This window comes from Cryptosporidium ryanae (genome assembly GCF_009792415.1).
Source record: "Cryptosporidium ryanae isolate 45019 chromosome Unknown contig_6, whole genome shotgun sequence".
NCBI lineage: Eukaryota > Apicomplexa > Conoidasida > Eucoccidiorida > Cryptosporidiidae > Cryptosporidium > Cryptosporidium ryanae.
The window spans coordinates 178,784-200,347 of NW_027125539.1; the positions used below are offsets into that span (position 1 = coordinate 178,784).

At 41.9% G+C, this 21,564-nt stretch overlaps 5 protein-coding genes across 5 annotated transcripts; 3 read left to right on the forward strand and 2 right to left on the reverse strand.

Annotated features, from left to right (window-relative positions):
- Nucleotides 1-703: 703 nt before the first annotated feature.
- Nucleotides 704-2,104, forward strand: FG386_002987 (cation diffusion facilitator like membrane protein transporter; the record flags this gene model as incomplete). Its single annotated transcript, XM_067342672.1, has 1 exon — nucleotides 704-2,104. One exon carries the CDS (start codon nucleotides 704-706, stop codon nucleotides 2,102-2,104), a length of 1,401 nt encoding a protein of 466 aa, XP_067197491.1.
- Nucleotides 2,105-2,648: 544 nt separating this feature from the next.
- On the reverse strand, nucleotides 2,649-4,519 carry FG386_002988 (uncharacterized protein; the record flags this gene model as incomplete). Its single annotated transcript, XM_067342673.1, has 2 exons — nucleotides 2,649-4,087; nucleotides 4,171-4,519. The coding sequence occupies 2 exons, from the start codon at nucleotides 4,517-4,519 to the stop codon at nucleotides 2,649-2,651; spliced, it is 1,788 nt and encodes a 595-aa protein (XP_067197492.1).
- A 370-nt stretch (nucleotides 4,520-4,889) lies between these two features.
- Nucleotides 4,890-16,052, forward strand: FG386_002989 (uncharacterized protein; the record flags this gene model as incomplete). Its single annotated transcript, XM_067342674.1, has 1 exon — nucleotides 4,890-16,052. The coding sequence occupies one exon, from the start codon at nucleotides 4,890-4,892 to the stop codon at nucleotides 16,050-16,052; it is 11,163 nt and encodes a 3,720-aa protein (XP_067197493.1).
- Nucleotides 16,053-16,093: 41 nt separating this feature from the next.
- Nucleotides 16,094-18,083, reverse strand: FG386_002990 (uncharacterized protein; the record flags this gene model as incomplete). The annotated part of the gene is made up of 2 exons (XM_067342675.1): nucleotides 16,094-17,051; nucleotides 17,128-18,083. The coding sequence occupies 2 exons, from the start codon at nucleotides 18,081-18,083 to the stop codon at nucleotides 16,094-16,096; spliced, it is 1,914 nt and encodes a 637-aa protein (XP_067197494.1).
- A 1,663-nt stretch (nucleotides 18,084-19,746) lies between these two features.
- FG386_002991 (uncharacterized protein) lies at nucleotides 19,747-21,541 on the forward strand (the record flags this gene model as incomplete). The annotated part of the gene is made up of 2 exons (XM_067342676.1): nucleotides 19,747-21,504; nucleotides 21,536-21,541. The coding sequence occupies 2 exons, from the start codon at nucleotides 19,747-19,749 to the stop codon at nucleotides 21,539-21,541; spliced, it is 1,764 nt and encodes a 587-aa protein (XP_067197495.1).
- Between the last annotated feature and the right edge of the window lie 23 nt (nucleotides 21,542-21,564).

Consider the following 21,564-nt stretch of genomic DNA (forward strand, 5'->3'; position numbering starts at 1 on the left):
ATTCCGATATATAATGCTTGGGTAAATATATATGGTTTTTCCAACGCAACCTGGAATAATGAATAGAAAATAAAGGCGGGCACTGTTATTCTCTCAAAGTATCAAAACAACTGACTTCTTTTTGTTTAAACATAGCTGTATAGAGTTTCCTTCGCTTGATGTCTCCTGAAAACAACTGTTTTAGAGTGACTCTGAATAGTTTGCTTCCCGTTTGTCTTTAATATTGAACGAGACTCTTAACTACTTTTCTCTTTCTCCAGGCAACGATTAATGGATAGGAGTACGACTGCTTTTCAGCGCCAGATGTTTGTTTAAACTTTGATTAGGTAGTTAAAGAGACGAATTATGAAATTGAGAAAAAATAAACATTAGGAATTTTTTAGTTTTTTTTCTGAAAATAGGCTTTAAATAATCAGGTGAGGACAAAGAAATAGGAATAAACAAGTATACAGAAGCGGAGTTATATTGAAATAGATCAATTGAAGGAAAAACAGCTGGTGCGGAAAAAGTGAAGGTATATAGAAAATTTTGAGTGTGACGTATACATTAAATATAAGAAGACACAAAAGAGGAGACTAAATAAATAAAGCAAAACCATAAAGTTTTTTCGTGGCCCTAAATGCACTTATTCACCTCTACTTCTCACTGTTTCTTGTTAAAGGATTAGTTTCTATATCCATACAGGTCAGGTAGTTATGTTATAATGGGCGAACATGATTTAGACAAACCATTATTGGAGGAAAGATGCTTATTTGAGGATGAATATAAACATAAAAACGGTTTAGAAAATAATGCAAATGAACCTGAAAATAAAAAATTAGAATCGGAAAAGAGAAATAATGGCTTTTTCAGTTCAATGAGCGTAGAGAAAAGACTTATATGTGCAATCATATTCTGTTTAATTTTTACGGCTGTTGAATTAACAGTTGGATTGATCTCCCATTCACTTGCACTTTTATCCGATGCTTCGCACCTAATTTCTGATCTCTGCAGCTACTTCATATCGTTATTCGGAATATATCTCTCAAAAAAGAAAGCAACAAAAACGATGTCTTTTGGATATAATAGGGCGGAGATACTGGGAGCACTGCTAAGCATTTTGTTGATATGGATAATGACACTCATTCTAGTTTACGAAGCAATACAAAGAATGGTAGTACCTGTTGATGTAGATGGGTTTTCAATGTTCATTACTGCTCTATTTGGCACTTTGTCCAATCTTTTTATTGGCTTAGTTCTTTCCGTTCACACTCATGGCATTGAACCAATAGGCACTGCAAATTGTGGGCACGGACACTCCCATAACCACCATAATCACGAAAACGAAGTTGGCGACAAGTACAACAAATACATTAATTTTTACTCGTCACCAGACCTTCGAAAAGAAGGAAATAACTCTGAAATTCAGGAGGTAACTGACCTCCCCCACTCGCCTTTACTTGAAAGAAAAATTATTAAATATTCAGAAGATGATAATGACGGTATTTGCAATGAAAACACGGCAAAAGACAATATAAATGGTAATGCCGTACTTGAAAAAAAAATGAATCATTCAAATAGAGAAAAAACCAACATTTGTAATCCTCAAAATAGCTTGGCCCTTTGGTCTGCTTATATTCATGTACTGGGTGACGTGTTGCAAAACATTGGTGTTATGATTGCAGGAATATTTATTTGGTACAACCCCAAATTTGTAATTGCCGATCCTTTATGTACGATCCTATTTTCATTTTTTGTATTGGGAACAACTTTTAGAATATTAAAAGACTCAACGAATGTTTTAATGGAGGGAACTCCCATAGGAATTGACTGCGTTGCAATTCAGGAAGACTTTTTAAAACTTTATTCCGTATTGGAAGTCCACGATCTTCATGTCTGGTCTTTATCTGTTGGAGTTCCTGCTCTTTCTTGTCACATCGTTGTTGCATCTGAAGAAAGTGCGAGAGCTACACTAAGATATGCTACTGCTTTGTGCCAAACTAAATATGGCATTTACCATACAACGATACAAATAGACTATTCTCCCAATAAAGTTACCTGCGGTACCATTCACCACCAAAAATGTCTCGTTGGCTCCAATAACTTCCTTTCAAATTCAAAATGAATTAAAACATATTGCACCAGGCGAGAAAGGCAAGAGATTCAACACCAGTACATCTTCTCTCCACCCATCCATCCCAACATGCGATTTACATCATTATATATGATTATGTTTGTATTTTTATTATATTTAATATTGCTAAAAGTTCAAATAATTATCTTATTTTCCACCACTTCCACGCACGTTCAGGCGAGAAACAGTCTATTCAAATTTGGCGAAGAGATTAGTGTACATGTACTTCAAAACTACAACAGAAAGAAATTATAATTATCCTCATGATTTGTCCAATATACTTTTGACTTAAAATTTCACTAGTTTTCTTTATTTTTCATTGATTTAAAATCTAACTCTGTTTTTACAAAAAAAAAAGTGTACTGCCAAATGTACTTGTGCAGACATACATACATGTACCCACACCCGCCCAGTAAAGTAGTAGCAGTCTGGTTGTGTGGACATCTAAATGCATAAAATTGGTGTTTTCCCAAATTACCACTAAATTGGATGGAATCACAAGTTGTACATTTGTGTTTCACTCATTTATTATGGTTTAAGTAGCTTCCGGACTGCCTTCATTACTTTTAATTGTAGCGTAACTATTATCGCCACTATTACTTCTGCCATTAAAATTTGGAAAAATCTCCAAGTTTGCATTATTGGTTTCTTCATCTCTTGAATACTGACTTCTGTGGATCTGTTTGGCTAGTTCTGAAAGTGTAACACACTTATATTTTCGTGATATTTCTGGAAGCATCAAACGCAGCACTTCAATATTGGCAGATCTAAATTTACTAGAAGGTATGTGGAGACAAACTATAGAACCAGGAGCAGCGTTGCTTGTGCAAAACTGTGCCAGAAACTGAGGAAATCCCTGAAATGAAACATCGTTAGGATAAACATCGCACATAACAACGGTATATCCTCTAGATACAACCAAATCATATTGTTGTTTAGTTAATCTTCCAAATGGAGGCCTGAACCACTTGAACTTAATGTCAGATACTTCTTTCTCCTCCTTGAGTTTAATAGCGTTATTAATATTATCACCACTTCTCTCTCTATTTATAAAAGTTTCTATGGTGTTTGTACATTCCCTGATTATTTTACCGAAATAACTATTCTCATTTTGTTGATATTTTCTTTCGTCTAAATTATCCTCGTGATTATCATTTCTCCGGAAATCGATATCATTAAAGTCCTTATGACCAAATAGCTTATTATTTTCGTCCCTTTCATTTTTTTCTTGCTTTTCATTTTCAAGCGATTTAACCCTCCAATTTATTCCTACTGATTCGTTCTCCAAACAAAAAGAGGGAAATGGTGATGATGAAGAGGCCGCAGTTACCGTCGTTGACAAACTTGTTTCCTTTGTCATTAAATCGGTGTTATTGTTGTTATTCTTACGAAAATGTGACGAAAACATTGGAGGAAATATTCTAGTATTTGTAAATATGTGTTCTGGGCTGTATTTAGTTATCAAATGTTCACATTCCAAAAGATGTTTAGTAAAAGTCGATATAGAAAGTTTGTGAGCAGGAACATCCTTTGCCAAATGATTACCTAACTCGTGACCTTCGTCAACACATCTTTTTAAAAATAGGTCAGCATCTTTGATATACCTTGCATTTCTTTCAGTAACGAAAAAAGTACACTTAATATTATAATAATTTAATAAATCTAATATTTCTTTATTTGTTTCTGGATCGAGTCCTGGTACATCATCTATCGTCAATGCCACCAGTGGTAAATCGGTTTCAAACCACCAAATCGAATCAAATAAATATGTACCCAAACCGTTTAACATTGATTTGGAAATAAAAGATGATCTTCCAAATTTAACAAAACTTTTAATTACCCATCTCGTTCCAGATTTGTTCAAAGCTTCCCACGCAGCCTTACCCAGTACATTTCCTGTTTTGCTTTTACTTGAAGAAATAGTATTCAATATAAAAAGATCTGAATTCCTTTTCTTGATGATTTCTTTAGCATCTATTAGACAATTAAAATACAGAGTTAGATAAAGTATTCAAATATTTAGTACAAGGAAAACCACGTATATCTTTTTCACTCACTGCATCTTCCCTTAACTCTCACCTCTACAGCAGTGTAATTATACTCGCATATTCCCTTTACATTCAACCAGAACTTACCTACATTTATACACTCCTCTAATCCGCTTTCAGAAGAGAAGGAATCGCTTTTTGATGACAAAATATCGAAAAAGTTGTCCTCTTCAATTCCATCACCGTTAACAACCTCATTTTCTAAATTAGCTCCCGATTTTTGTTTCTCTGCCTCTTCGTCAACCTCATCTTCTAACCTTTCATTGACATCAAAGTCCTCTGACTTCTCAAGTTTATTCAGGCTACCATCAACCATAAAAATCTTTAAGAAGTTTATTTTCTTCCTTTTTTTTGGCATTCCTACGGGATGTATGTATATATATTTTTTTCACACTAGGGCACATCAACATAACTTTTAATAATCTCGATTATTAGGCAATACCGCCAAAGTGTGGCGCCTAGTTTTTTTTTGACACTAGGAGATACAATGGGAGTAGGAATTTAAGAAAACAACTGCCCTTTGGTATTGAACGGAAGAATAAAGGAGAAGAGTTGTGGCAAGGAAGCTGCAGGAATTTTTGTTTTGGACTGTAACTTTCATGTGACTTTATCTTGGAGAAATTTAAAAATTAAACGGCTAATCCACTGAGTTATAAGAGAACGAGTTTTGTATATTTTTTACAGTATTTGTGAGAAACATTTAAGGGAAGAGAATTGATATTATAACTATGGAGAGCACTTACAAGCAGGAGGTTCAACTTGAAGAAAAGGCCAAAAGGAGAAAAGGAGCCAAAAATAATAAATTTAGATTTGAGAACTATGTGGAAAAATTATCGGGTATTGAGATAAAAATCGGTGAAGATGAGATATGGGGACAAAATGCAGAAAAGGAAATCGTTGAGGAAAATAAATGGTACTCACAAAGCATAATAGAATCGCTTTCATATGATACAAGTGAATATTACAAGCAAGATGAAAAAAATGAACAGAAACATGATACGCATTACAATGAGGATGAATTAATTAAAACCAAACTTTCTATTACTGCATTTGGAGACAGCCTCAAATATTGGGAAAGCGAAGTTAGATATTCAGAATTTTTGGAACTGGTAAAAACGCTGAGACCATATAGATATTCACTCGTTCACATAATAGATAACTTGGGACTTATAGTTCAAGAATTAACATTAAAATTAAATTATTGTGAACACCCTGAGACGGCTGAGGCTATTTCATTTTTGTTGGGTTCTTTGGCAAAGGATACACGCTTAGAATTGATACCATTTCTTCCGTTAATATTTGAATCTTTATCTGGCAGACTTGAGAATCAATTTACCGATTCATCAGTCACGGGTCAGGGAGGAGTTGGCTTTTATAACGCGAAAATAATACAATCAGTTTTTTCATGCACGGGAACAATATTCTTCTACTTATCGAATTACATACTAAAAGACTTGTCATTTTATTTGAATGCTTATAAAAAGTGGATATACCACAAAAATTCGACTATAAGACATTTTTCTGCAGAGTCAATAGCATATGCAATTAAAAAGTGTAAGAACAAGGATTTAATAAAGTCGCTAGATTATATACTAATTTTCGTTAAGGAGGAAAGCGAGCTTTTGCTGTCTGCGAGTCAAACCAATAGGGGGAGTGAAAACGATTCAAATTCTCTTTTGAAGTGGCTTTGTGACACATTTTCGAGCATATTGTTCTCATTTAATGGTTGTATTTCAAATCAGGGAGATGTCTTATGCAGATATCTCCTTAGACACATTAGTTTTGGACTTTGTATTGAAAATAAAATAGAATATTTGTTACTCAAGCCGGAAAACAAATTATTTAGTGAAACTTTGTCCAACCAAGGAGTAATATCCAACTATCTAAATTCAATAAGCAAATCTAACTCTATATGCAATGATAACTTCACTAGCATTTGTGATTCAGTTTTCAGGAAATCGTTCCCAGGACTTAATGGGTTAATTGGGGACATATTTGCCAACCTAAGACTTGAAGTTGTAGAGAACTATAACTCAAGCAGTTTTGAGAAGATCCTGTCATACCTTATTGAGATATACTATGAATTATGTTCTAATCTCAAGAGAAAAATGACTGATGTCGATGAAATAAACAAAATAGAATTAGAAAATAGTGTCTCCTCTGTGGTTTCAGCATTGAATATTATATCAAAATGGATATGTGTTTCTTCGGAAGCAGTGGATATAAACACTAAGACATTGGATTTAAATATGAATAGAGAGTCTCCAAACATCCACAAAAGAAAACTATTTCATCTCAAATACGCCCAAATAACCACTATCATGTTGTTGATTCCAATACATGAAATAATCAACTCTGAAGATATTGAGTCTCGTTTACTATCTCAATACATCCTGGGTCTCGTGAATGTAACAACTAATGTGACAAAAGAGAGTTTTTTTTTAAGATCGTTTAATTTCGTTGACTCATTAGTTTTTCTGGACTATGATGAATTTTATGGGGATCAATTCTTGTACTTTGGGAACTTAATTTCGAGTTACTTTGGATCTTTTTTGAGGAACAACAGAAAAACAAAATGGAAATGGCTGGTTGTTATGCTAGATATATTTTCCACAAGTAGTGGTTATACAATGTTGATAAAAATAATGAACGTGATTTCAGAGATAATTCCGGTATTTGAAAGTGGACATAATGAGGGATTAGAAAATTTTATACGAGTCGCAGTAAAGTACCAGAGGCTGTTGTTGAATGACAAGTCCTTAAATAAGGAGCTTTACATAAAAGTAATAGAGAACATGCTCTTGTTTACGAGAAAAACAGAAGAAATCGGTTTTAGAAACAGTTATTTTGCGGATTTGGAGACAAAATATAGCATACTAAGGCTTTGTAATAACTTCATTTCGTCATTAAACTCTTGCGAGATTATCTATGAAGAGATTAACACCGTTTTCGAGTTGCTTTCAGTGGTCTTGCGTCAGGAGCTTAAGTCCTGTGATTCAAGTAACCATGGTTACAGCAATACAGTTTTGGATCTTAAAAGTAACATATTACGAATTTACAATGTAATTTTTGGCGTTAAATTAACAGGAGAAGAAAGCAAAAATGGTTTTTCCATAACTCACGTGTACGAAAGTTTGAGTTCCATGAGAACATTTAAATATTTTTGTCTTTTGTTTGAGATACTTGGAATGAGTGAGGCTGTAAATTTGGAGTTTATGTTGAAAAACATAAGTGGATGGACCAATTTGCGTTTATTTGAGAGAAACAGAGTATCTATTTCACACTTGCCAAGAATCCCCATTTACTATAATGCGGAACTTGTGTCTATATTAGAGATACTCATAAGACTTTCCGGAGTGGACAATTCAATGGCATTTAAGGACAGAGTAATGGAAGGCGAATTGAGGTTACTGTTTTTGTATTGGATAGCAAGTCCGCTTCAACAAGTTAGAAGGCTGTCTGTAAATTTATTCATTAGTTGTATTGGTGATGTAGATACTGTGGGAAAGGGAATTATGAGGGATCTGGTTTGTGGCCTGAATCTCATTAAAGAACTGGAAGATAGCGACATTAACATTGAGAATGAAAGGAGTAAAGTAAGAATAATGCAACAAATATGCGATTTGGTTTTTTTCATTACATCTCAGAATCAAGAGACATCCCTTGAATACGATTTTGTCTTGAAGTACTTGACGAGTAGCATATTGTCCCAATTATATGTGAAGCTGAGCTTGGTATGGAAACCATGTACTGACATGTTGGTTAAACTAGTGAAGATGGTAATTGATGGTGCCAGCGTCAACGAGAAGCAGTCAGAGTCATTTTCCCTGATTGACGCGATTTGTTCAAACACATGTCGTATGATTTACGTGAATTCAAGCAAAATGAGGGAGTATGCACGTTTTAAGAGTTACGAAGTGACGGAATCCTCGTTCACGGATGAACTTACAGTTGTGGAATGGTGCTGCAGGTTACTTTCACAAGTACTTGTTTCTCTGGACAAAGAGTTCTTATTTAACAGTGATTCGAAGTATAACTGTCTTTTTTACCACAATCTAATATTATACTGGACGATTCAAACGTCTTATGATATAGAGGGAACAAGGGAGGGCTTTCACAAACTGAAAAAGGATAAACTTTTATTAGAAAACGCAAAGTGTGACGCTATAAAGGTCGAAAGTCCCTTTTCATTTTTGGAACTTGACTTGCCTTGTACCAACAAAGACCAAATACAGAGAGTCAACCATTTGCTTGTGGTATTGGAATCAATATTGGATTTACGCATGAAATGCGAAAATAACAAGGTGTTTGGGTATTTGTTCAGCAAATTTTGTTTAGAGTGTGTTCCAAATTTACTTAAAATAAACCATGTTGATATGCAATTGTGTTTGGTGAGAATAATATGTGACCACAGCGAAGATGGTGACTCTTTGTCAAGGTACAAATCTATGTTTGAGATCCTGGTTTCGGGTTCTAGTGAGGAAAAAAAGGACGAGGTTGGAGCAAGAAGCTTTAGAAACTGTCTTTTGATGTATCCACTTTCCGCTGATAGGGACGACATTATTAGAAGGGAGGACAGAGTGAAGGTAATACCTGTGGTGGTAAGGATACTGCTGTCTAAATTGGGAAAGGACAAACGGGGTTCAAGTAACTCGAACAATGTCGCTAGGCCTTCCAAGAAGGGAAACAAAGCCTTGACAAGCAACAACAAAAGAAAGGTTATAGTGTCTTACTTTTCAGAGCTCCCGAGGGAGGAGATCAGCATGCTGCTTTCTGTTATTATTGAGCCTGTAGTTAGAGTCGGTATATTGGACGCAGAAGGCGAGGAAGCGGTCACTGTTGGCGTTTGTAACTCAGATCAGAGGGGATTGGGATCCCAAGACGCGGTCCAGGTTGAAGGCTACCTCAAAAGCTTCTTGCTTGACAACTTAATCAAGAGTGAGGTTGCCGGTGACTTGGAAAGGCACTGGCTTTGGAAGGAGGCACTAAACAACACTGAGAACCCGAACAAGTTTGGTTTTGCATACAAAAACAAAGACTTGCAGCTTACTTTGCCGATTAAAGGAGCTAAAGCCTCTGATTTTCAGCTTGAAATGTGGCTAAAGCCGCTGAACATGTTAAATAGTGAATACAAGCGGATTCTGATGTTTCTGAATTACGTTGAAAACCTCTTGGACGCGATGCCACACTCACTAAAGGAGAGCTCCCACATCATTTTTGTAATCTTGGTGAATGTTTTGCAGCTGGACGTTGTTACAATGAAGTGTGTGTGCGATTGTGAGGTTAAGGAGGATGGTGCGCAGGTTTGTGAGGAGGAACTGGAGGAGGACACAAGAGCGGAAGAGGAGGGCGAAGTGGCGGATGAGATTGAAGTGGAAAGGAACGTTCTCTTGTCGAGGCACGACAAGCTGGCGTTGAGTAGGAGGGAGGTCTTATCAGTTAAAAAAAGGAGCAAGCTGATACTCAAAACTTTGTTTTCGCTTATGACAAAGATACTTTTGAACTACCCAGAGTTTTCAACGGGGTGGATTTATCTGCTAAGACCCGTTTCGCCTTGCATAGTCCAAAAATTTGACCAGAGCATAAAGCTGGGAAGAGAGCAAGCAGGTTCGTACATATCGTCGACAATTAACTTGCTTTCGAGCATTTCAAAGAAGGAGTCCCTTTTTAGTCTGTACAAAGAGTTGTTTCCGACGGTCATAGGAGATCTGACTGGCCTTATTTCGGAAAAGTTGGTTCTGGAAAATATGAAAAGGACTTCACCTAGGAGTTATGGTTACGACTGCAAAAATTCTGAGGTAATGATCTCAAAAGTGGTTGAAATGTACTTGAACATTATTTTTGGAGGCAGTGATAGTTTGTCTGTTTTAAAAGAAAGGATCAGGAAAAGTCCCGAGGTGTTTCGAAGTAGCAGCAACATAGATTTAATTCTCGGCGACTCTGAGCCTGGAATCACAGAAAGTTTCGGAGAAACCGGTGGACTACTGCTAAGAGTGTCCAAATTCGGACTGTCTGTAATTGGCAGCAGCATTTCTAAAATTGTAGATTCGTTGCAAAAAATTATATACAGAAGAGGCTCGCTCAGCATGAACAAGAGGGCGGAAATAGTGACTTTGAACGAATTAATGCTTCTTAAGGTCTTTGCATTACTGGAAATCAAAAACAAGCCTGGTTTTGGGTATTTGGATGACAACACCGGCCACAGTGCGGACGAGTATTGCATTAACATTTCAAAAATAGTATTGCTTTTGGTGTTGTCGTGCATGAGTAAATTGAATTTAAAGAGCGAGAATACAGTGAACAACAATATAGGCGTTTTCGACCTGGTTGTGAATTTAATCAGGAGTTCGAAACTTGGTTTTGTCCATTTCGAGAAAAAGGAGTCAGCGTCGAGAGAAGACGGTTACGAAAAGGGTCTGGTTGAGAGAATACACGTGCTTGTTGACAAGGAGTACGCTGCCTTTGGGGACAAAAGCGGTCTTGTGAGTACAAGCAAGTACGCATTTGACTTCTACTGTCTGGTTTCGGATATAATGAGTTCGTTGTTGTTGAAGACAGATAACCTTAAGTTGAGGGAGATGATATCTGAAATATATCTGCGTTCGGAGCTGCTTATTTCGGGAAACAGCGACCTTCCGAGTCCCCAGTTCGATCTGAAGGGGTTTGTTTCGCTAGTTGATCGCGAGTATGGGATTAAGGCGAGTATAGACTTGCTCGTTCCGATCTACATTTACAGTCTGAACGTCCCACTCGGAAACGGTAGGAAAAGGAGCTTGGAAACCAGAATTGACGTTGATTTGCAGTTGGATGTGTTGAGTAAGTTGGGCAGTGTCTTGTTTAAAACCGTTAGTCTGGCTGAACAAGAAGAGATTGAGTTGTTGAACGTAAGTGGAAGGAACACATACAGCGTGCTGTATCCGCTTTTGAACCAGCTGCTTTATTACTTGTCTAACAGCGGCAGTGAGGACTTTTCGGTGCAGAACGTGTCGACAAAGCTAATCAACAGAATAGTGACTTGTTGGTGCAATGAGATCAAGTGCATTAGTATCGGTGCAAGGAGAGAATGCGAGGATGATGCTGAGCTCAAGGTACTATCAGTGTACAAGCTGATATTGAACTTGTTCGTTCCTTTTGAGGAGGAGGTGTTGAAACGCTCTTGTTATAGTCTATCTAGAAAGAGAGCAATATTGAGCGTGACCGACACCATTATACTGGGATTTGCTCCTCATGTCGACTACTTTTCGAGGAGGTTTGGTGTTCCAAAGGAGTATTTGGTGAGGACGTTTCACCTGGGTTTGAGTCCCATAAGGGAGTATTTCACCGTTGAGGACGGTGAAAAGGTGAATTTATTTGAGGAGATGGCTCACATCCAGAAGCACAAAAGAGCGAGAGCATTGAATTTTCTGGGAAGATTCTCAAAGTTTTCGCTGAACCACCACAACAGTGGTGTTCGTCGCCGTTCTAAGTCCGACGAAGAAGCGAAGGACGGGGTTGTTGCAGACGAGGATTCTTCGCTCGGAAAAGGTGAAGATCGTCGTTTTCTGGACAAATACCAGCTGGGTTACCCCTTGAGTCCCTACACGATCAAGACTATAGGCATAAATTTCTGCATACACTCTTTAATTCAGAGCGACTCGAGCAGGGAGACCTACCATTTGGGTCTGGGGGACAATTCGCTAAGATCGATAGAGTCCTTCTCGCTTTACCTGGACTGGAGGGAGTGTATTGACTTGACGGCGCACTTAATAAGGCTTTTGAGACTTTATCCGCAAAGGAAGTCTTATATAATAAAGGCGATATGCTCGTTGCTTAACTCGTTTGACTTTCAAGTAAACAGCATGGTGGTTGCTGAGGTTCTCGGAGGAGGGGGTGACCTGATCTCAGACGAATTCTTGGACGCACGTGACGATGACCGAGGTTCAGGACTGGAGGAGAGACTAAGTGAGATGCAGGCGAATGTGAAGCGAAGACTGCTGCCGCTCTTGAAATCGGTGATGGTGGACAGGAGCTACAAGACGAGAGAATCGGGCGTGAACGAGGGTGACAGGAACGGTCACGGATTAATAAGATCCGAGGTGGTGCTGATAATAATAAGGGTTTTGAGGTGTTTGCCCTCGAGGGAGTTTCATTCCGAGTTGCCTAGACTAATAACGCAGTTGATACTGGCACTAAAATCAAAGGACAGGGACGTGAGAAGGAGCTCAAGGTCCTCACTGAAATCCGCGTGCAAAACACTTGGAATAAAGTATCTGGTCTGGATATTTAAACAGATGTCAAGCATACTAACTAAGGGGTACCAACTGCCGGTGTTAATATTCACAGTTCACTCAATTCTGAACGAGATATTTTCAGTGAAAAGCCTGGTTGAAACAGTGGACAACAAACGTGAAGCAGATCTGCTGGACGGGTGTATTGAGACAGTAAGCAAGATGATAGTAGACGAGTTGAACAGGATTGCGGATCCGGACAGAAGAACGGTTTCCCTGGAGACGATGGACACGCCTATGACTGGCACGGTTGACGAAGGCAAGTATATAAGGTGTCCTCACATTATGAGAATACTGTCAAAAAATGTGACTCTCGAGGGAGTGAATAGACTTTACGGTTTTTTGAATGACTTGTTAAGCGGTGCACAGGGCGAGAGAGAAGAGTCGAGCGTGATGTCCGACTCCTACAGTCAAAAGTATCTGCATTGGTTAAGGAGTCTGTATTTGCAGTTTTGCATTGGCTTCCTCAACAACGCGCACGTAAGCGACAAAAGAAAGCTAGAGTTCTCTTTGTTGGGTTTGGCGAGGAATGTCGTCTTAGACAGGAGCATCATTAGAAACGGGGACCTCAGGGGATTGATAATGCACTCGATGAGCGAGCAGGTGACGTCTTTGTTTCAAGATCCGCTGAATCTGCTGCAACGGCAGAACGCACAGGTGGAATTTGGGAGAAGCAGCACTGAGGAGGGCGGAAGAACGGTCAATAAAAGGGACAGATACTACTCAATTCAGCCGGGAGCACCTGTAGGAAGAGGAACTCACCAGGTCATAAAGCACCAGAGGGGATTCGAGAGAAAGGTGAGGTCCGTTGTGCTTTGCAACTCATCGCTCTACTTGTTAAATAACATTCTGAAGCTCGTGAATAACGGCAACTTTGATTCGGTATTTGGAGACGACGGGGACGCTGGTGAGCAGAGTAGACTGGTGAAGCGCAACATGCTTCAACTGCTGATTCTGATGTTTTCAGACAATTCTAGTGAATTGGCCTCCATATCGTGCAGGTGTTTGGTCAGAGTGTTGCTTCTGAACTCAATGGAGAGTTCAAAGCAATACGAGTTTCTGAGGATGGACGACTTCGGGCCGTTGATATGCAAGATATCTCTGGACATAATGCGGAAATCGGGGATAAGCAGCAGCGGAAACGCGAACAACGGTAACATAACAGAACTCATATGCTCCTCAATAAAGTTGTTCGTCGCGCTTTTGATACGTCCCAAGTCACAGGAGTGGTTTAACGGCTTGTTTTATGATGAATCCCTTAAAAAGATGACTCCGTATTATACAAGCATACTGAAGCAACTGCACATAACGATAAACGACAATAGACTCAGAATAACGTCGCTCCAGTTGTTAAGACAGATAATACTTTACGGCAAGGACCAGATAAAGCTGTCTAGCGAGTCCCTCGGGTCACTGTACTCGCTAGTGGACTACATTCTGCCCATAGTGGTTCAGTACAGTTCCTCGGAGCCCAGAATAGCGAGCATTGGATGCAATTTATACGTGGAGTTTTTGTTGTACTATCCGATGAGCGAGAGATCTCAAAGACAGAGGATATCAATACTGCTCGAGAACCTTGCGGAATATCCAACGAGTGAGGGAAGGAGGACGCTCCTGGCCGCGATACACACCCTGGTATCACGATTTCCCGTAAAGTTGCTGAAGGAATCTTACAACATAATGTTCATGTGTGGAGTGACGCTCGCGCTTTCGGTGGAGACCGAGATGGGACCCATAAGTGCGATCAGGGAAATAGTGGGGGACGTTTTGGATATGTACGAGAACGAGAACAAGGAGAGAGTTGGACTCATAAATACGATTTTCAAAACGCTGAATAAGGTTGATGCCGACAACGCCCACTTTTTGGACGTTAAGTGTGGATTAATAGTGCTCCTAAGGTACGTGTTTGAGTATTATATGCGTAAAAAGGACGTTATCCGTTTGGAGAGGGAGATTGGCGACATCGGGGGCGTATTCTTTTCGGAGCTGAGTGGCGTCCTCGACCTGTTGCTTCTGCCTTACAACGACGACGAAAAGACTCTTTCCTTGCAAAGACTCGAGTACGAAACCTTTAACCTGCTCAATCTGGCGGTTTCAGACCGCGATCTGTTCCAGGTGCTCAACAGTGTGTGGCTGGGCGGCGAAGGCGTTTTGGGAAAAGAGAGAACCGATCTGTGGAAGAGAGTTTGGGGAGTTCTTGTGTTGAACACCGGCGAGACCGGGCCGGATTCCGGCTTCAGACGCGGCTTCGGCATCCATAGCGCTCATTTGTGGAACAAGTCGGCTTCTCTCAAGTTGGTCACACGGGTTCTCAGCCAGTCTTTAGCTGCGGTTTGCGGGCAAAGCGGCGCCGCCCACCCCACTCACACACGCGCGGGCTCGGGTTTGGGTTTCATTGTGGACTACGCTTTGAGCGAGGACGCATTCACAAGTGTTTTTGAGAAGGTGGTCAGACTTCAGTTTGCCCCTCTGCTGGAGGAGTCACCCTGGCTGGCTCCGACGGTGGCCGCTTGCATCCAGCACCTGCTGCTCCTGTCCTCCCGCATCGACAGGAGGTGGGAGGCGCCCAAGAGACTCTCGCACCTGGACTCGGGTTCCGTTACAAGACGGGGCCTCGAGGGGAGGTCGCCCCCGGAGTGCTCCTTTTACGGAGGGGGAAAGAGAGGCAGTTCAGAGGCGGCGGGTGCCCGCGGCGCCGGGAAGAGGATCAAAATACTGGAGGAGAATCAGGTCAAAGAGGAGGACTGGCTTGTGTACGAGGAGGAGAGCGAAGGCGAGGCGGAGAAGGACTTGAGCAGGACCGCAAAGAGACGGTTAAGGGAGCAGAAGAGCGCGTTGGTGGACGCAGACGATAACACCGATGAGATGATAGATGCCTACCTGCTCGACCGCATGACTGAGGAGGGCAGCGGAGACTGCGGAGCGGAGACGAGGCAATACCCGGAACTGGATGCCGAGTCCGGCGCGCTCGAGGGCGAAAGGGAGGTGCAGTTCCAACTCGTCAGACCGGACGTTTACTTGTGGTTTTTGGACCGCGTGTCTTGTTGTTGCAGATACTACACAACAAAGCCCGCGGCCTACAGAGCGCGGCTCTTGTTGGGCATTAAGACGCTGAACGACATCGTAGAGATGCTTCCAGGCCTAATGGACGTGTGTGGCGGTGAGAAGATCTCGGTGGAGGACAGTTTATCCAGGACGATAGGCCACTCGGTGAGGGCGCTTTACCAGTGCTCAACGATGCTGAGCAGGGACGATTTGTGCGGGAATTCGAGCAATGCCCTGAGCACCAACATAAACAGCTTCGAGTGGGTGGGTGCAGTGGCAAGCTTGGACTCCCTTAGCGTGGTTAAGCAGGCCTGTATATTTGCCCAAAAGGCCGTGGAGAGGTGGGACTGTGTGTTCACGCAGATGAATCGCTCGAGTGCGTTTATGGGTCACTTGTCTGAGTCGAGAAGACAGGTAATGCAAAACAGACTTGAAAGGAAGTCAAGGTTGAGACTTGAGAAAATAAGGAATCCGGAGTTCGCGCTCAGGAGGAAGCAGTCTCTGAGACTCAGGAACAAAAGAAATAGGATTAGGAAACTCAGGGTTAAGGTAGCAAATAGGAGGTTAGGTCTGAGCTAGTAGTGGCGCGGAGGGCGACCTGCAGAGTGCAGAGCAGCCGGCTAGTTCTTGTTCTTAAGATACTTGTTGTAAAATTGGTTGTCGAAGTACTCGGTTTTTGGCCTGACGTTGTTGTATTTGTTGATGGATAAATTGGAAAGGCCCCTTTGAAGACTTTGTTCTGAATTAAACTCGACAAGAACATCGTATATATTCAGCTTAATGTTGCATCTGTCCAGATGAGAGTCAAGCTTGACTATGTCCTCGGGCCTCACAATGAAGCTGGAAACTATGGACTCGAGTTCTCCGGTCCCCTTGCATATATTGTTCTTCGTGTGAGCGTACTCGCTTTCGTTATTCGCAATGATTTCCTGTTCGTCGAGCAGGCCGGTTATTCTCATTACTCTGCTGTCCTCAGTGTTGGGCGGGTTCATTTTGTCCTTGTTCAAGCTTAGTATAGCCTTCCCGACAATTCTCCCAATCCGAAATGCATTGTCCTCCGTTATTTCGCTCAGGTCGAGCTCCTCGATGTTGCTGCAGTCTGCCGGCTGAGACGCCGGAGTCCCCGTTGCCTCTTGAGGGATTTTGGACAAGATTGCCTGAGAATAGTCGTTTGGTCTCGACACCTTGATGGTTGCACCCAAACACGCGAAGCCGTCCAGTTTGAGGGCCCTTTCCGTCTCATCCACAGTTTTGAATTCCACAAAGCCATAACTCTTCTTCTTTTGCGAGAACCAAACACACAGCACCGGATTCTCGTCAGGGTTGATGCAAAGTCCTCTTTTCTTCATCTCATCCCATATCACCTGCTGGAAGTTGGCCTCCGTCATACCTGAGTTCAACGGAATGTTGCCAAAATACAGTCTTCTGAATCTTCTCGTGTTGTTCATCGTCGCCGGGTCCATTGCAGCCGTGCTTCCCGTTTTTGCCACCCACTGAAACCCGTCGTAAAACACGGGCGTTGGCTCTTTCCCCTCGCTTTGAGCGAGCTTCTCGAACCCTCCTGCCTTCTTAATGCATCTAAATACGTCAACGAGTTAGTTTCGTTTGGTTTATTGCATAACACACCCACGCAAGGACTGCGCGTCAAACTTACTCTGTTTGCAGTCTTCTTCTCCTCTTCTCCCTTTCCCTCGACCTTTCCCTCTCGCGTCTAAACGACTCCGGACTGTACGTCCTCCAGAATACACCGCTGTGCGGCCTGAGGCTGCCTCTGCCATAGCTGCGGCGAAAGTCGCCATTCCTGCACCTTCTGTCCGCAGCACCTCTTCTGTGGTCGTGCTCCGGTCCCCTGCATTCAAATGCGTGAACCGAGTCCGGGTCGGAGACGGATCTCCTATATCTGCTCCTCCCTCTGTCCAAATGCACGCTGTCGCTCGCGTAGTCGTGTCCGTCTTCCCCTCGCCCCCTCTCGCAGTGCGAATTCCTTTTCTTTCTTCTGCAGTGCGGGTCCCTCCTGTCTCGACTCGGTCTGTCCTCCCTCCCACAAGGGCCTCCTCGTTTGCGAGGGTCTCTGTAGTCCACAGCGCAACGGGAATCAGACCTAGATCCTGATCTAGGTCTTGATCTTGATCTTGATCTTGACCCAGACCCAGATCGCGATCTAAATCTTGATTCGAACTCGGAGCTCGACCTCGAAGTTGATCTCGATCCGGAAATCGATCCCGCATACCTGGATCCGTGCCTTGACCTGTGCAGACCGGCGTTGCAGATGGATGCGGATCTCGAATCTGAAACGCAGCTTGAATGGGATCTCGCTCTGGATCTGGGTCTGGGTCGAGATCCTGGGTCTAGGTCTCGTCTTTGCGGAAAGTCGAGTCTGCTCCTATATTCGTCGTCGCCGTCTCTGAGGCCGTTGCCTCTGCTCCTGTAGCGCAGGTCGCCTTCGCCTTTGTATCGCGAGTCCAAGGAGGAGAGAGAGGAGGATGCGAAGTAAAGCGGCGTTTCGCCGTCCGCTCCCCTTTTTGGTGGCACTCCTCTTTCTTGGGGTGCAGCCTGCTTTCCCTTCTCGCCGCGGCTGATTCTTCTTTTTCTGCTCAAGTAGTCGCTCATTCTCTAGGTTACGTCTCGTTCAGTGACAATTCTCGCATAGGCGACTGAGCTTGTGCACTGGGAACCTAAAAAGGAGAACGAACAGCAAGGAAAGTCAGTTAATTTACATATTGCTTCGTGTCCTGACCTTTTAAGTTAATGATCCTCAGCCGAACACTGCAAATCATATATTTACACCAGCAATTTATACAACGCTTTATTGTATTATTACTGTATATATTCCCAGCGTATATTTGGAGCGTAAAATATAAAGGGGCTATACATATAGCCCGTAAATAATTTTTGGCAAGCGTATATATTATATATAAAATTAGTATTGCACAGCGCATATGTGAGATGCAGATATACTTACGCATAAGCTATATCATGGCATGTTGGCTCAATGACGGACACAAACTGAGGGAGGAGCGATGTCAGTCGCCTTATCACACTTGTTTTTTAGAGCGTCGTGGTATATAGAGCCCTCGGCAGCATTAATGGCTACTGTCAAAACCAAACTACCGGTACCGCTTGCTCCAGATCTCGCAAGCCCGTGTTGTCGTTTGTCTCCTTATTACATCTCTCTATTCCCTTCCCACAGCTACACGGACTGCGCTTTAAACACAGCACCTCACCTGGCGAGCATGAACGGCTCTCGGAAAATTCGCCCTTCGCACGCCTTCCCTCCTGACGTTTATATGGCGTCACTTCTTCAGCTCTGATGTGTCGTCTCTATATGAACCTGTTCGTCATTGTCTGGTCCGCTCTGCAGCAGGAAACAGGCGTGGGACTGGCAAAGCGACGCTCTCGGCACCTGCACTTGACTTCGCCTTAAAGCGTCTATGGGCACCAACATGTCAGTGATGGGTTCTGTACATGCAGGGTCGGCATCATGTGTAAATTGACTGGAACGCGACGCTGCTTGCAGACGGGAACCGGAGGTCGGTCCTCCCCGACGAGGTGGAGCTCCGTCCGGAAGCGGGTGGCGACCCCAGAAAAAGGCGCGCCCAGCGGACCCGGACCGCCATCAGGCGAAATATGCACTAACGGGGAATCGAACCCCGGTCGAAACGATGGCAACGTTTCATCATACCACTAGACCATTAGTGCCCGACGGAGGGCAGTGCAGTAACAGCAGTTATTTTGTTTAGTGGAAGGGTCAATAATTTGAGCGAGTCAGCGCCAAGTGAAGTGGAAACCGGAAGGAACAGCCAGGTATACCTACTATTGCGCAGCTTGTGTTTTAAACTGCTGACAGCACGGCGTGCGGGAGGACAGTTGAAGGCAACGGCAGCGGTTACTAGGACGTTTTTTTCTCAAGCTCGTGTATGATGGGGAAGCAGCACAAAACCCGACTTATGGATAGAGAATAGAGAGACGAACAAGAGATTGTCACGGCAGAGTTCACACGCAGACGTAAGTACATAGCGCGTATTTTGTCGTTTGCTTGTTCGAGGTGGTTTATATCGAGGTTTGTTGTGCAGCTTGGCTCAGTTAGGAGGGAAGGAGGCGAGTATGATGCAAAAAATGGTATCAAGATAACAATAAAGCATTGGATGGAAGTGAGCGCAATTCTTTTTTACTAGTTACATAGACAGAACTGTAGACGTTTTTCGGAAACGGTGATAGCGGAGATAGCTATTAGGGAGAAAAAGTGGACGTAGACAGGCGTTACGCCGTAATTATGAGCAAAAATAAGAATGTCTGTCTCGGAAGAAGGGGGAGACCGAAAAAAAATCAAAACAAGCCGAGACTAAATGATTTTGTATCGGCATTGTGTGAAACCGAAGACTTTAGCTTTTTTCCAATGAGCAGGGAGAAAATAATGAACGGGAACTATAATGTGAGCAAGGTTAGCTCGGACTTTAGGTTCAGCAGCATGTTTAGGGAATGGTATTTGCGTTTAGAAAGCAAATTAGGCGGAAAGGACTATCTTAAATTGCCAAAAACAAACTGTGAAGATACAGCGAAGGACTTTGTAAAGGTCAACCTAAACGAATACAGTTGCGAGTTGAATTGTGGGGAAGTAGTGGTCCATTTAAACAAAGGAGTTCACACTAAATCCACGAACATCCCATATTTGATGTTCGTTAAGGGTCATGTGTGGAAAATGGCATTTAGTCCACCCATATTACTGAACGATTTAAACGGCGAAGAATTCAGAAGGTTGAATGCCAGTTTGAAAGCTCTGTATCTTTCCATGGGAATCCATCCCCAAAATAGTCCTCTTACGCAGATAAACAAACGTTATGACGAAAAGGGTACTATACAGATATGGGAAATACCATACGTTGATTGCGACGACAAGGAGGTTGATGGCCTCAACGGCGAGCTATCGTCAATGAGTTTGTCTCCCAGTCTCAAATATGAGATCCAACACAATGGACTCATTTGCAGATATATGGAGTGGATTCCAACAAGTAACAACGATAAAGGCATTGTTGGGATACTCTTTTGTGTGCTCGGAGACGGGAATTCGTATCTGTTATCTATTCCCTCTTGCGAATCAGATAGTTCTGTAAGCGTTGACGCAGAAAGTCTAGTTATATGGAAGTACTCCGACGTTTTCACGGTAATTTCTGGATCAGTATGCATTCAATCAATTGATAGTGATTTAAAAATATGTGCAACGACTGCTGAAGGGGTATTATTGATATGGACTTTTGAAAGCAGTAAGAGGAATAGCGATAAATCTGAGTCTGACGTCAATTCAACAGCGTCTATGTTAAATATTGAAGCATCACAACAGGTTATTGTAGTATCTAAAAGTATTCCTCTTCTTTGCTCTTGTTGGTGTCCCATTAATTCGTCATATCTAATTTCAGTGTGCAGCAGCAACGGAACAATATACATTGTAGACTTTAGAAAATGCAATAACCATATTATCAGGGAATTTGAACTCTCAAACAGACCAATAACATCTGTTAACTGGTGCAGACTCACCAACAATCTGCTTATATCACATGGGATTGGCGCAATCATGCTTTCCATTGAAAACGGAGATTACACGCAGTTTTCTATCGAAGCGTTTATTAAGAAAAGAAAATATTCAATATATGATAATTTTAAATACCCAGTGCTCGGTTCAAGATCGTGGACCTGTGACTCATTGCTTCATTACGCTATTTTTGGCTTTAACGATGGATCTACAGTTATAGGTCCTTGTTTTGAATTTGGGTCGAAGTCATTTCAAGACACCTTGTTAATTAAAACATTTGTCTCCTCAGATTTAGGTAGCGAAGATAATACCAATTGTGACGATGGCTGCAAAAAAAAATCGAATAATAATTCGGATTTATTTAGTAGTATGGAAGAGCTTGTTACTTGCGACTACAATCACAGATTAAATAAAATGAAATCCGGCACAATAAATGTCTACTTAAATCACAGTAACGACGAATGCAATGCAAAAAACATGACGGACTTTCTTGAAGTTCACTATGTGAAGTCCGTTGATCCCCTTATTTATCCAGAACTGATAAATCAACCATTTATAGCCATT